We start from the raw sequence: 15602 nt of genomic DNA on the forward strand, positions 1-15602 counted from the left end.
TTGCCCTCTGAAGGCCAGAAACATCACCAGAGATTATTCGTGTCTCCATTTTTTTTTTTTTTTTTGCATGCCCATGGATTGCACTGTCTACAGTGATATACATAGTTAGATACAGTCAACTTCCAATAATTAGACCCTGACAGAACCGACAAAATTTATCTAATTATCCTGTGGGTCAAATAAAACAAGGTGCAAAAAAAATGACACCAATATACACCTCTGTCTCATTTGGCTGTATTTTTCCAATTCTAACACGCTCCCGAATCAAACACACACATGTTTTCTATGTGTCGAAAGTAGAAAACTAATGTAGAGATGACATGAAAGCTCCTAAACAAAGTGGAAATCTAACGTGCACCCGATTTTTAAGCAAGAAAAAAGCGCAAGGGTTTAATACGTGTTTCACAGTGGCGGCTTGTTTCCTAAAGTCAACTCCGGCGCACCTTCTAATCGTGTTTTTTTTTTTTTAATCAGTTTCATCACAATACAGCTGTGTAATGTGGCAAAGCATACAAAAGTTGTGAATGTGCTTTTTGGCTCAATTTTCTTGGGAAAAAAGTGTGTGCTTTAGAATCGGGTAAATACCGTTATCACACATCGTGAGGTACCATTATTTTTTAAAAATCTTACGGCAGGCTGAAAATAGGCGTTTTCAAAAGGTGATGGCGTGTGTTCAACACATTTACATTCCCCTGAGCTCTGCCGAGATGCGCGCTGCCAGCAAAGGGGTCGCTATTGGGTCCACCATAGGGGTCAGGCATGCTGACTGGTCAAGTTTGAATTATCCGGCAAAGGCCAATTTTAGGATCGAAATAACTAAATGTTTGAGCCTATAGAAATAGATGGATGCTGGCCAGGACCATCGGTTGGGATCGAATTTACCGGAGTCAAATTAACCACACTTCATATGTAAAGCTGTTAAGTGCAGCCTGAGAAACAGACAGATAGACAGAAAGAACGCAGATATTACTTGGAAGTTAACACTGAAAACTAGGGATATGTGAATATTCTAAACTTGAATACGAATCTTTGTCTTCTTCGTTTCTCTCTCTCTCTCTCTCTCTCTCTCTCTCTCTCTCTCTCTCTCTCTCTCTCTCTCTCTCTCTCTCTCTCTCTCTCTCTCTAATACAAGTAAAATAGTCTTTGCTGTCATATTAAGTCACCGTATTTGCTAATTTTATTATTTAAATTTTCTTGCATTAGTCTGTGACTGAATAGTATCACATGAGAAGGGTTGTTTGTGTCTATCAGGTGGAAGAAACAGAAATTGGCAGTTACACTGAAACACAAAGCATTGAAAACAATAGGAAGGTTTAGCATCACGCTTGATCTCGCAGTGTTATAACAATATGCAGAGGTGGCACAGTGCGATGCAACATGAGACAGTTGCTGCTGAGCAACAGAAAGAACTCTGGCAGATGCCAGGCATGTCACAACACTGGTACAGTGATTAATGCTGGTAATGGTGATAAAAGCATCACACCTTGATGCTTCATGACATGACACCAATTAAAGAATATCAATGTTTGTCGGCACCAAATGAAAGGATTAGATATATTTAGCTTGACGTTTACTTACCGCTGCACTCAGATCAATGTATGCACCATGGTACGGTGTAGTACAGTCGCAGCTGCGCAGCAGGAATGCTAATGTGTGTGCAGACAATGCTCGTGCTAGAACGCTGTCCTCGCTCCAGCAGAGCCGATTGAGCTGAGCATGACAAAGCATCTGCTTGACTTTGTTGTTTTTGCAGCCAAGCATACTGCGTCTCTCCGCCGGCTTTCTAAACCTCCAAGCACAGGCTTTACATGAACCATCACTTCCAGGATGGCACAATAGTGTGAATGCACCTAAAGTATCCGTATAATTGCTGTTGTAATATGAACAGTGCAAGGTAGTCTCAAATGTGTATTGTTAATCCATCTGTGCTGGGTATAGTACTAAACGATACTGAAGATCACCGGATTCAGAGGTAATGAGAAAGAAGCACCTTCTTTTTTTATCTTTTTTTTTCCTTCTTCCTCTCCATTACTTTGCAGCTTCTTACTTTATCAAAGTTGTTGCTTCCCTAGACTGACCTACAGACTTCTCATCAGTTTAAGGGAAATATTTGATAATGAACTTCACCCACCGTATTGGCATAGTGACCATGGCATTACGCTACTAAGCCCGAGGGCGTCATTGAATCCCGGCCATCGCGACGGCTGCATTTCGATGGGGGTGAAATGCAAAAATGCTCATGTACCATGCATTGGGTGCACATTAATGAACCCCAGGTGGTCAAAATTAATCCGGAGTCCCTCACTACGCCGTGCCTCATCATCGAATCATAGTTTTGGTACGTAAAACCCCAGAAATTAATTTTTTATTTGAATATAGTTAACTTTACTGTGTTGACACTGTAGGGATGTGTTCTTTCTTACCTTTATCTTTATAAGAAATGTGTGGTATTCAATTCCATATTTAGAGCCTCATTTTCTTGTGATAGTTATAGGGACACTCCAAGTGAATTTCCACCTTCGGCGTAATGTTTCATATAAAGTCAGTGTGATAAAATCCCATTGTGTTCCGCAAGTGGAGGGGAGGAGGGGGGTGGCAAGTTAGCGGGCTAGCCGGCTGTTGCTGTGTGTCGTACTTCTGAGCGTGGCTGCACATGCCCCATCTTGGAAGTAATCTGTGGCAAGTGCAAAGCCTTCGTGAGGTGAGATGGCTTGTGGCTTGCACTGTGTTCTTGCTGGAGGTCGCGTAATCTCACATTTCGGAGGCACGTTTAAGCTAGAGGTAGCACAAAGCATTTTCTGACTGCTGCTACTGCTCTTCATCACACTAGCATTCTGACAGCATGTGTCTGGGCTCATCGAGTGAGATCTGTTCATGTTCGTCTCTGCACATGTGACACCGTGGTTGTTAATTTTGTTAGTAAGCAAATGTTTGCTGCACTTTATATAGCGGATAAAACTACCAACCTTACTTCATATAGTTGTCTAATAATTTGCTATCACAATGAATGCTTCACATTTCCAGCATAAGTGTGACTTTTTTCTGAACACAGTTAACTTCTCTTAATTTGATCTTGACAGGACCAATGGAATTAACTGAATTGTCTTGTAGTCCAAGTTAGAGAAAAGGCAGAAGAAACATCCTAGCACACAGCTACTTCTCTTCGCAGTATATTTACCCGATTTAACAAGCTCCTGAATCTAATGCGCACTTAGTTTTTATGGGTTTAAAGTAGAAACAGTGTGCACTCAGATCTAACACACCTGTTTATATAACAAAAATAAATGTAGCATGCCTCTGATTCTGGTGATCAAAAATAAGATAAAACCTGCAGAGTTTACCTTTACAGAATGGAGATTTATTTACACTAATGTCTGTTGTCATCAATCTCGGACAGTTCATCACTGTCTGTGAAACATGCCTCCCTGCTTACAGTCCACAGTATTTGATATTCCACATTTCTCAAACCACCCTTCTACAATAGCAAACAGGATGGTGGTGCACCTAGACTAACCACTTTACCATTTCATCGTGCGATGCACACAAGTCTCTAAAGTGGCCAAAACATGACGTGACTCAGTTGCCGCTAGCTTAGCTTATAAAAGAACTTCTTTGAATGAGCTTTCTTAATTAAAGCCTCAAAGTGGCGGGTTTTTGTCACCATTCTATGGGAACTTGTTTTACAGCTCTATTATGACATTGGCGATCATGCTGGCTGTATAGTAGACTGTTGCTAACAGTGTCACCTAACCAACATCACCTTCATTTTTGACCGACTCATGCATGCTTTTTTTTTTTTTTTGGACAAGGAGAACCTTTCGCCACCCACTGTGATGACTGCACTTTCGTTTCAACATCATAGCTATAAACCCATGTCTCGTCGCCTGTTATGATGTTCTTAAGAAAGTTTTCATCGTCATTGGCAGCGGTGAGCAGTTCCTGGCTGATTTCAACACGGGTCTGCTTCTGTTCGTCAGTCAACAAACGCGGCACAAATTTTGCAGTGACACAACTACTTCCAAGTTTGTCACTCAAAATTTCATGACATGATTCTACGCTGATACCCGCTTCGTCAGCGACTTCTCGAACAGTCAAACGACGATTTCCACGAATCACAGTTCGAACTCTCTCGACGTGGTCATCATCTGTGGATGTGGAAGGTCATCCAGGCTTGGGATCGTCACCGACCAACATTCTTCCGTGTTCAATATGCTGGAACCAATCGTAGCACTGCGTGCGACTCATACAGTCGTTCCCGTATGCTTGGCTAAGCAACCGAAATGTCTCTGTGAAAGTTTTCCCAAGATTGCAGCAGAACTTCCCACACACACATGCTGTTCTTCCAATTCCTTCATTGTCACTTTGGCACCAATCCTAAGAACAGCTTGTTCATGTGCTCACTTCAGTGGCGGCAGCTCGCCAACTAACAATCAGAGTGAAACGTGGCAAATGGCAGTTTGTTGTCTAAACCTGCCGCTACATGCGCTCAGTAGCCGCAACGGGCTCCCTCTGTCGGTTGGCGCGCTATTTCAAAAGTTCGGTTTCTTTTTGAACACACCTCATGTATATATATATATATATATATATACACACACACACACACACACACACCGTATTTACTTGAATCTAGGCCGGCCCCGATTCTAAGCCGACCCCCAAATGTCTGAAGCCAGAAAAAATTTAAAAACTTACCTCGAATGTAAGCCGTACAAGAAAGTGAGGATAGCGATCACAAAATGAAAACACTATTTGTTTAATATGAACATGCCGAGCTCACTCTGCACAATCATCGCTGCTAGCCTCCTACGCTTGCGGACGTGCGCGAGCTCACGTCTGCATGCCCACGCATGCACAGACAATGCAGCACGGCTCGAACATATTGAAACGCGGCGCGATCTCAGTGAACAGCTCCTCTCTGTTATTGCGCGCTTCCTTATCACTATCATCTCCTCGTTACGACACATGCAAAAGTCGTCTCCCGTTGTGCCCCCTCCAACAACGGACGTTTTTCTCATCGATGCTGCTGCTGATGATCCATCCTCTCAGCCCACTCCAGGATGGCCTCCTGAAGGTCAGGCCTCGAGCTGCGCAAGGCAGCCTCCCACTGCACATGATGTGGCTTAAGTCTACTTTGGGAGAGACGCAGAATTTACAAGATGGAAAAATATAAATGGAGGGATGAATGCGGTGGAGTAGGTAAGGGAAGGGAAAGGTGCGAGTCTGCAGCTGTTGCCACAGAACTTTACAGCTGTGCGGGGATTTGGCCATGAGTGGCAGAAAGGTTAAATGGTCTAATTGGTAGTGTGTGCAGATGTGGTAGGTAATAAGCAGACAGATCCTGTGCTGTAAACGGCGCCTCCTCTGTAACGAGGTCAGACACGTGATGTCTGAGCCCGAACTGTAAATCCTCGGGCACTGGCATGAGCCGCCTTGTTTCTGACAAGGCCCGCATGTGCGGGAGTCCAGATTAATGCTACAGTTTGATGGCCAAGAGGAGAGAAAGGGCTGGCTTAAAGACCCTGCCCGCTCCTGAAGTCCCGCCCAGCTTGAACGTTCAACAATACCTCTACGGCTAGCACAACTTTTCGTTTGTGGCATCACCTGTTTGGTGCCATTACGATAACGCCACGCCGCATGCTGATACTATACTGAAACCAATGACCGATATGACACAGGTCAAAATGGTAACGTCGCTTGTGTATTTTGGTAGGCTATTGGTGCAGCTAGTAGTGGCTGTGATACTGACTTTTCTAGAGATCTATATGAACAAGAGGAAAGGAAACCAAAGACAGCTTAGGAGAAATTTCATGTACTTATTAATTTAATTAAATAAAATGATAAATTAATGGAAATGAAAGTAGATTAAACAATTGGCCACAGGTGGGGCACGAACCCACCTCTTCACTTACGCGTGCGATGCTGTCCTTGGTGTCTTTGTTTGTTGGCTTCTTGTGATAACCCACCGGGGTTGTTTAGTGACTATAGTGTTGGGCTGCTAAGCACAAGGCCATGGGATCAAATCCTGGACATGGCGGCTGCATTTCAGTGGGAGCAAAATGCGAAAACACCCGTGTACTTAGATTTAAGCGCACGTTAAAGAACCTTAGGAGGTCGAAATTTTCTGGGGTCCCCCTCTATGGCATGCCTCGTAATCAGATTTACATACTTAATCAGAATTACATACTTAGTCTTCATTAATTAATCAACTTCTCAAATAATATTATTAAATTAAATGTAGCAATGAGAAAATTGTAGAACAACATGAAAAAGTCCAAATACGGATTTCTGTTGCTCCATACGTGCTGCATAAAAGAGTTTTTCCAAGCATGAAATAAGCTCACAAATACACGCAAAGTGCCTCGAGCGGCCAGTCGCATGGAAAGTTTGCACTTTGCATGTATTCGCGGGCTTCTTTCACATTCAGAAAAGCATTTATGTAGCACATATTCAGCAACAAAAAGCTTTATCGGGAGTTTTTCATGTTGCTCTGCAATTTCCTCATTGACACTTTTCATCTAATTATAATATTTGCTAAGTTGAATTAATTATGAAGACCAATTATGCAATTAGGTGGAATGCAAAAAATAATCTGAGTATCTCCAAGTAATGGCAAACAACATTACTTTGGCAGCTACGTGGCATTTGAATATTTTTAAATCTTGGTGTATGACAGTTGGGACACCGTGTATATTTATATACCTTGTGTCCGTGTATGGTGTTCACGGTGGAAACTTAAAAAACAATGTTAAAGTAAAAAAATACCGGTGAGGTAGCTGCCGATTGTGCTTTAATGTGCTTGTCCTCCGGTTGTCCTCCGGAAATAAAGTGAAAACATGAATTAACAGCCGTGGATGTCCCTGCCAACAATGATGCAGTAAGCCTTTAGCCACCATAAAATTTTAAGTTAACACGTAAAGGTAAGAAATTCAAAAGAAACCCCGAATAATGTGAGTAACAGAACAATCTGGTAATGACACTCTAAGGAGGGCGGGTAGGCTTCGGCATCACCGGGGCAGGGGGGGGGGGGGGGGGGGGGCAGGAGCTTTTGTAGGGAGCCCGGCTTCTGGAGCCCCTTCTGTAATTGATACCTGTGGTACAGGTGATGAACCAGCAGTTTGTCACAGTGACTGCTGATCAAGGGTCGAACTAGTGGCAGGGCTGTAGTAGACATGGTAGCAGGTCATGGTGGTGGTGGTCACCAGGAACATGAAGTTCAAAAATTACAGGCACTCTGAGCCCACATTGGTACCTCTTCGTTGACACAATGGGCAAGAACCTTGTGTGTTTTCTGTGTGTTCTTCATACATCACCAGAGACTGCAGTTGGGCTACACTTTTAAAAGGCCATGGCAGCTATTTATCTGCCGCACTCCCTTTTGCACCTTGAGCATGTTGCATCAGCTTCTTCATCCCTATTGATCACACTTTGTTCTTTCCACTGTCATTGTTGCCATTTTTGCTTTTGCTTATTCTCGATTTAGTGTAGCCATGAGAATTTAACTACATCTTCTGGTGTTAAGTGTATGGGTGTGATTGTTACTGATCCCTTGATCATTCTTGTTTTCGTAGAGTGACTTCGATGTTGCATACCAAGATCCTACAGTGAAGTCTGGTATGTCACACCTATGGACTTCCTATGATTTACTTAACCCAGCTTGCACTAAAGTTGATTAGCGACTACATAGCTTTTTATTTTATTTTATAATAAAGCTGCAAGTTGCTTCACTGTGCTTCACATAGCATTGCAACATGTTACATTGCTTGGGTACTACTGTACCATACTTCTGACATGCAACTAAAACACATAGCCTGGGAAACCCAAGCATTATGAACTAATATAACATACATGCTGAGAAAAAGTACTAGAACTCTTTTAAAGATGAAGTAAAAAAGAAAGTAAAATAATTAAATTTCTGATTTCATCATGGCACAGTGTGCCAAGTTAAAATGGTCTGCATGTAATAAGGCTGACATGGCTTTTTAGAAAGGGGACTTGAATTGTTATGCATGTCTTGCTTTCAAATTTTCGTCTACAAGCTGCAATTCATACGTCAGCAAATTAAACTCCGTCTTAGCCATCAGTTTGCTTACGCTAACAAAGGTGATGTGACAGTTCATTCATGTGCCCAATAAAATGTTGCGCTTTGTCATTTTATTTCCATGTGCTTCCAGATAAAGTTCAGCAGTTTGACAGAAAAATCAAAGAAAGCGACCTCTGCAAATCTATGCAAGAAATTGTGAGCACATATATAATAATGGAAGAGTATTTCCTCATCGAGTCTGTTAGGAAGGTAAGGTGCCCTTTTCCTTCTCGCTTCTCACGCAAGGTTACTTTATGTATGCATCCCTTAATTTTTTTCGTAAAACCATTCGGCACCTATAGCCAGTTTTGCAAATGATCAAGGAAATGCCAGTTTCTTACTGAAAAGCTACCTTTCCGAAAGACTCATTCTCATCTGGCATAGTTGCACAGTTAGGCTGATTGTATGCTCAAACCAAGATTTTGCTGGGAGATTTGCTTTTTCCATTTATGGCGCACCACAGTGTGGCTACTATGCAAGAAACAGCCTTTGAATGTTAAGTTGCAGTGAACCTCTAATGAACTTTCAATGATAAGAGGTGAAAGAGATTATGGCAGGGCCATGCCATCACTGCTGTCAATGATTAATGATTAATTATCAAATTTGAAAAGCTTTAGGCAGTAAGGCACACTAAATTAAAGGGCATGTTTCCAAGTTTGGCAGTTGGAAATGATGAAACCTTTAAAGTTTACATTTACACAATGTAAATTTGTTTACACTTAGTGTCCATTGTCATTATTCTCGGCTCTTTATTACTATGGGCCACAACATGCCTTATTCCATCCAGTTCACTGTATTTGATATTCCACATTTTTTGCACAACTCTGCAACTGTTGCATATAAAATAGAGGCTTATGCCTAAACTAAATACTTTGCCAGTTCATTAGGTGACGCAAAGCTCCAGCATGCTGAAAACACGTGGCGTAGCTCCATTGCCACTAGCTTAACATGCAAAATAACTTCTCTTTTGCATGAGCTTTTGTATTGAAAGTGGCGCATCGTTGACACCGAGCTGTGCGAGAACTTGTTGTGTCACCATCTAATGATGACAAAGGTGATGACGCTGACTGACAGTAGGCTATTGACAACACCGTGAACATGGTTTTGCTTTGATATCTGATTGTAACATGCAAGCATTTTTCGGACCTATATTCTTTGAAAAAAACTTTTAGAATTGTGTAAAGATAGTAATCATTCATTGTGAGGTGCCATTTTCTTTGGAAACTCGGCTAAGGCTATGCTAAAAATCAGCGTTTTCAACAGGAGATGGTGTGTCTTCAACACAGTTGCGGTCTTGTCGCACCACCAAGACCTTTGGGGTCATCATTGGGGCACAGCTGCTCTATAGAATGGCAGAGTGCTTAGTTTAGGTGTGAGCCACCATCCATTCACGGTGGCTGTGAAGCCGTTCAGGAAATAGGAATTATAAAACATGGTTAACTGCACGAAGGACGGCATGTCATGGCTCATAGTGATAAATTGTACTCACACGCATGAGTTCTGAGAAATCAAGTTCGAGTTCATCAGCAAGGGATATTTCATGATCCAAATAACAAAGGTCTTGGCCCCTGGAAATTTATTAGCACCAGCTGGAACCTTCACTCAGGATAGAATTAACCGAAGTTGAATGAATAGAAGTCTACCATATTATGTAATGCCTACTGTCACTCCTGAATACCTGTTTCCTATTTGTTCACTTCATTTTGCCACAGCATGCTGTCAGCAGAGCCCAGTGCTGCTGGCCAAAAGGTGTATAAGCATGAAAATTAAATAGGAACACAGCAACGAGGAGAGTTTTACAGAAAGACATGTCAGACAACTGACAATTGAGCAGTGCCAACCCGCACATTGTTATATCTGCCTTCATCACTGCTTGCAGCGCTCTCACTTTATGACGAGCTGCTCTGGAGTGGATCGAATTGGAAATGCTTTGCTCTATACATAGCTGTGACAGTGACGGAAGTGCTGTGCCATTTGCGCCGAACTGCACCATGAAAGAAATCCTGCTACATGCTGTGCCAAATTGTCACTTATCTCAGTTATTTATCCAGGCCTGAATAAAGGGAAAATGAGACATCCACCTGTTTTGTAGCAATTGCTACAAAACAAAAGGCGGTGGTCCCGGGTTCGAGTCCCGGACCAGGACGAATTTTTCTTCAACTATGAGGCTTTTCTTTCGAGGAACCCGTATGGGTTTCCTTTGTAGCAATTGCTACAAAACAGGTGGATGTCTCATTTTCCCTTTATTCATTGCTTCTCTCCACCTTGCGGGTTTCCGCAGAACTACTACGTCAAACTCTTACCTTTGCTTCGTGTTGTCGACAAATTCGTCTTCGCCCTACCATCTGCTAGCCGCCTGGTTAGCTCAGATGGTAGAGCGGCTGCCCCGGAAGGGCGGTGGTCCCGGGTTCGAGTCCCAGACCAGGACGAATTTTTCTTCAACTATGAGGCTTTTCTTTCGAGGAACCCGTATGGGTTTCCTTTGTAGCAATTGCTACAAAACAGGTGGATGTCTCATTTTCCCTTTATTCATTGCTTCTCTCCACCTTGCGGGTTTCCGCAGAACTACTACGTCAAATACGTTATCCAGGCCTGCACCAACACGCACCTGCTCCAAATTAGGCATATTTTGCATGTGTGAGAAGGCACCGCGCATCAAGCAACCACCCTTCATGGCTCATCCTCGCGCACTTTCTATCACAGCTACAGTGTATATGGCACGCGACCGCCATCTTATAGCACTTGGACATTATACGGAACCTCACGTTGATGCTGACACCAACGACAACCGCAGAAATTTGCCTGGAGTCCATATAATCGCTACTGCTATAGTAATTATGTAATTATGGTGACGCACGATTGTGAGGGCACAGCTGCTCGACATGCCTTTCTCACGGTCACTTAGTGGTATATTGACAAGTGTGTAAGGGACTTTTATTGCAACTAGGCAGCCCCAACATGTAAAAGAATTCAAAAACAGGACAAGGAAGTAGTCACAGGCGCACAAGTCACACGACTCAAATGCTATTTAATCTACCTGTTAGGACAATTAAAGTAGCATCATTGTTTCTGTTCCATATAGATTTGTGCTGCTTAGGCGTGCTTTTGATCTACTACCACCTTGCTCAGCTAGTAATTTCAATCGTAGGGATATATAGTGTCGATACAGCACAGCCGCCCAATTTTTTATTAACATCATGTGAGTGCCGAACAGATCAGTGCCTTGCTTGGAACTGCCTAGAAGACCACACGCTGTGACTAGCATCTGCTTTTAGTGTATGAGCTTATCTGTATGCAATATTATTAACGTGCAAGGATACAACACTCACGCCATATTACAGCAAAGCTGTTAGCCTCTCGGTAGTTGGCATTTTTCCTGTCCATGTCTATTAGCAAAAATGTGGGCCAATCCCAGTGGCAGTGCAGGCCAGGAGCAGTGGCTCGTACCCCCGTGAGGCAGAGGCTTCAAGCATTCAGCAAAGTGGAGCAAACAGTGCATACATTCTTTGGAGTCACGAATACAACATGCAGAACAGCATGCATTTTAATAAAGAACAAGTACAAAACAAGCATCCGAACCACATAATTGATGTTAAGGCACTCCTGATAACAATGCAATGCACGTAGCACTCCCCACGTACGTTTCCCAGCAAAGATTACTGTTGCTGATTACTGTTGTTGCGGGGAGTGACGTCTCTAGCATTTTGTATATAAAAGAACCAGCCTAGCAACTGATTTCAATGTTGTTGCAGCACCGCTGTGGGCAGTGGCATGCTGTCAAAATTACCATTACTACCATTACTCTAAAGCAGTAAAGCATTGCATACTGCCCTCAGGAGTTGTAGTGGTTGTTTTCAACAGCTTTGCTGGACATCTGCGTTCACAGGGCTGGCATGGCGAGTCAATATTTTAATAAAGAATTGGGCAGCTGTGCATATTCAACTTCTTTAGCGGATGAAATTAATAATGAAGCCAGAGGCAGCTTGATGGGGCTTAACTCTTTATTGAAATGCAGAATTAACTGTAAATCAGGATTATTTATGTGCTTATCTTCATCTTCTTATATAATAACAACAAAATGGAACAGCAAGTTGAAGAAAAAATACTTGCATCGTAGTATAATACGTATTGCATACAATGTTTCTGAAAATGTTAACTTATACGGAGCTTCCTCTTTGTACCAGATGAGTAAGTTACTGCTCGAAATCATTCTTTTCTTGCTCCAAAAAGCACATTTTTTAGCTCCAAAAGCATATATTTCTGCTCCAAACTGATTTTTCCTGCTCCGAAAGCTGCTGCTAAGACCAGGTGCCACTTCCGTCACTGCTGTGATCATCCCAGCTTGCAGAAAATCTAGCTTAATTCACAATGATGAGGAGGATGACCATGATTCAGACAGCAACAACATGATGCAGAATGTGCCGGGCTAGCAGAGAAATTCTGCAACTGACAACTGATTGAACCCTTTTCATAATTGTAAAACTAGCTTTCCAGTGAGGCGTTTTACCAAACTAATGGCATAGTCATTTTGCCATCTGCATGTGAATGTGGTTTTGGTTTTGTATCTGATTTATGGCATGAAAAATGTAGACATGGCTCTCATGATGAAACCATGTGCAAGAGACAAGCCCCAGCATCTGCTGCTAGCATTTCATGTTTGTTTGAACCATGACCTGTAGCACTACTAGTTGCACAAATGTGCAATGCAAAGAACTGCACTTGCAAATTAGGAAACAGGTCTATTGGTGTGCTCATTTGCATCACTGGTTTTTTTCCCGTGTGGTCATCTGTGAGGCCATATGATTACCAGCTGTGTTCTGCTGCTGACCAAGTATGAGGTTGCATGTTTGATTCCGCGCTGCAGGAGCAGCATTATGATGGGAGTGGGATGCACAAACACGTGTGTACCATGCTTTCTGGTGCATGTTAAAGGACTCCAGGTAGTTGAAGTTCTTTCAGAGCACCCCACTGGCGGCATCTCTCATAGCCCACATTAAACATCATAATTTAATTTTGATTATCAGCTATGGCTGCCACCATGTGGCGCTTGGCAAGCTATGTCTTTGGGCACTCACTTGTTTTAAAGTAAAACCAGAATTGTTAACAATTAACAATATTATCATTCATTATTTGTCACGTTGGAGCAATTACAGTTTCAATCCATGATTCCTTGTCGCACACCTACTCACTAAAGCTTGCAAGTGATGAAATAAGAAGTTTACATCTGTACTCCTTTAATGCATTTGCTGTTGCATAAATATCAAATTTTTTTTTTCTATGACATAACTCAAAAGTACCCTAATTTCTGCAACAGCTTATAGAAAAGTTAACTGTTGTGTTACTGGATAAAAAAAGATGGATTCTGATTTTTACTGCCATAAACTTTGGTAATTGTGAAATCTAAAAACAATGGACCTTGTTTATGTATTCGTTCCTACCTGTAACAGTGCATTCATAATACATGGTCTCGCATGCTTCCGATTTATCCTGTGTAAGGCTTGATTTTGCTTTATTTCTTTCAACAGGCGATTGAAGTTGATACAATTGAGGAGAATTCCCAGTGTTCTAGCATGTTGGATGACGTCTTTTTTATCCTGAAGAAATGTCTTAGGTAAGACGTATTGAATTCTCTTTCTCCTTCTCTTTCCATGTGTGTATAGTGCTATGGTTTTTTTTTTTTTTTAGAACTGTAAAACATCTAATTGAGCAAATGGAGTTTTTAAGAGTCCTGATCAAGTTGCAGTAATCTTGCATATACCAAAGGAAAGCAATAAATGCAAGACTACGTGCAAAGCCTGTAGTTGAGATTGAGAAGAAATATTGCCCTCTTAGTTTAAAACATGAATAAGGGGAAGGATGAACTTTTCTTTAAAATCTTTACTGTCGTGGTTTATAAGTTCATGGTGGTAGAAACTGCACAGTGATACCCTCACGATCAAGTATGTTTAGTCCAAATGGAAAGTATAAGTGGGCAAATAATAGGAGTTACTCTTGCCTGCATTTTATTTGCAGAAACGTTCATTTGTAAATGTGATATATATAATTATTTCATGGTTTTCTTAGAGAGGGGACTCTAGAGAAAAAGTGTATCAACTCAAGCTAAATTAATTGATTGTATCCCTGAAATTGCAACTACGGTGAATCCCTTTTGCAGACACATACAGTAATGGTTTGGGTTGCCAGAAAAGGATGCAACGGGCAGATGGCAGCCAACCTTGAATTTTTTAATGATCTTCTTGTGACATGACAAATTGGGGTAACAATTGGCTGAAGCCAGTTCATTGTTGGCTATTAAAAAAATAATCACATCACATTTAAAAGTAAAAGGAGTTAAACCTGGTGACTGCTGTATACATTTACCGCAGAAAAAATATCTATGAAGAAACCATAAAAAAAATCCACAGATGTAAGCCAGTCTGACAGCTGATACATCAAAGACAGTGATGCTGTATAAGTGAGTTCTCGCACCCTTCAGAAGTACTAGGAGCCTGTTTTCTAGCTCAGGGCATCAATTGAACACAGCAGCAATCACTGCTGCATTCGAGCACTTTCATGGCTAGCTAGTACTTAGTGACGGCTCCCATGCAGGTGGTGTTGCAGCACCACAGCGTCAGCTTTCACCACTGTTCAAACTCTTAGCTGACCTCTAATGTGGAGCCAGTATAAGACGACATAAGAGACAAGAATGATAGATCACTGGTTAAAAGAATTGCACATATATGTTGTCTATTTGAATGAAATATATGTAAGGGTAGTTTAATTTTGTAAGTGTTGATAATTACATTTCAAACCAATTTCGGGGTTCTGAAACACTTTGCATTGCATCTGTATTTGATATCAACCATGCCACCACACTAAAGCCATGGCGGAACTCCCCTTAACAGCTTTGCTGTTATGTAAACATTGTGCAATGATGTCATGGGTGCTGCACTTTAAGCGCAGGAGAAATTAAACAAGGAAAGTTTGGTCCTCACTTGCAATGATCTCCACTAATCAGTCATAGTCTTTCTCAGATCAATCACCAAAAAGATTTTATAAAGCCAGTCTGCCTTTCCAACTTGTTCTGCTTGTCTTTAGCATCTATTTAAGAAGACATAAGTAATCTTGCAGAGTGGGCAACATTTTATTTGTTCATACTTAACAGTAGGTAGTTTAAACAAAGATATTTCAACTTGTGATTTTACTTTCCTGTTGCAGTCATTCTTGCCATTAAGTAAATACCTATATTTCTGCTAATAAATTAGATAAACAAGTTACGTAAATATAGTTGCATAGGTGCTTTTTGCGTCTAACAATAGGCGGTGATATTTACATGCTTCATATGTTGTTGTAGTTTCAGAGTTCAGAGTGACTGCACTGTGGGCATACAGTCTCTCTTGGTGTGCTTCTTTATTTCTCTCTAAGCTTTAACCCATTTGATGTCGCGCATGCATGTGCGTGTGTGTGTGTGCGCGTGTGTGTGTGTGCATGCGTGCGTGTTTCTTTTTTTGAAGTGACGTAACCCTCAGCATTGGGTTTTTTT

The 15602-nt window shown here is 41.7% G+C and overlaps 1 protein-coding gene across 1 annotated transcript in view; it reads left to right on the forward strand.

Moving 5' to 3' along the window:
• The window catches only part of Cog4 (conserved oligomeric Golgi complex subunit 4), a 63310-nt gene that overhangs the window by 23514 nt on the left and 24194 nt on the right, over positions 1-15602 (forward strand). The window contains exons 11-13 of the mRNA XM_075675567.1: positions 7569-7611; positions 8172-8290; positions 13606-13691. Of these exons, the coding sequence (XP_075531682.1) occupies positions 7569-7611; positions 8172-8290; positions 13606-13691 (248 nt within the window). The remainder of the gene's footprint in view (positions 1-7568; positions 7612-8171; positions 8291-13605; positions 13692-15602) is intronic.

This window comes from Dermacentor variabilis, chromosome 1, assembly GCF_050947875.1.
Source record: "Dermacentor variabilis isolate Ectoservices chromosome 1, ASM5094787v1, whole genome shotgun sequence".
NCBI classification, from domain to species: Eukaryota; Metazoa; Arthropoda; class Arachnida; order Ixodida; family Ixodidae; genus Dermacentor; species Dermacentor variabilis.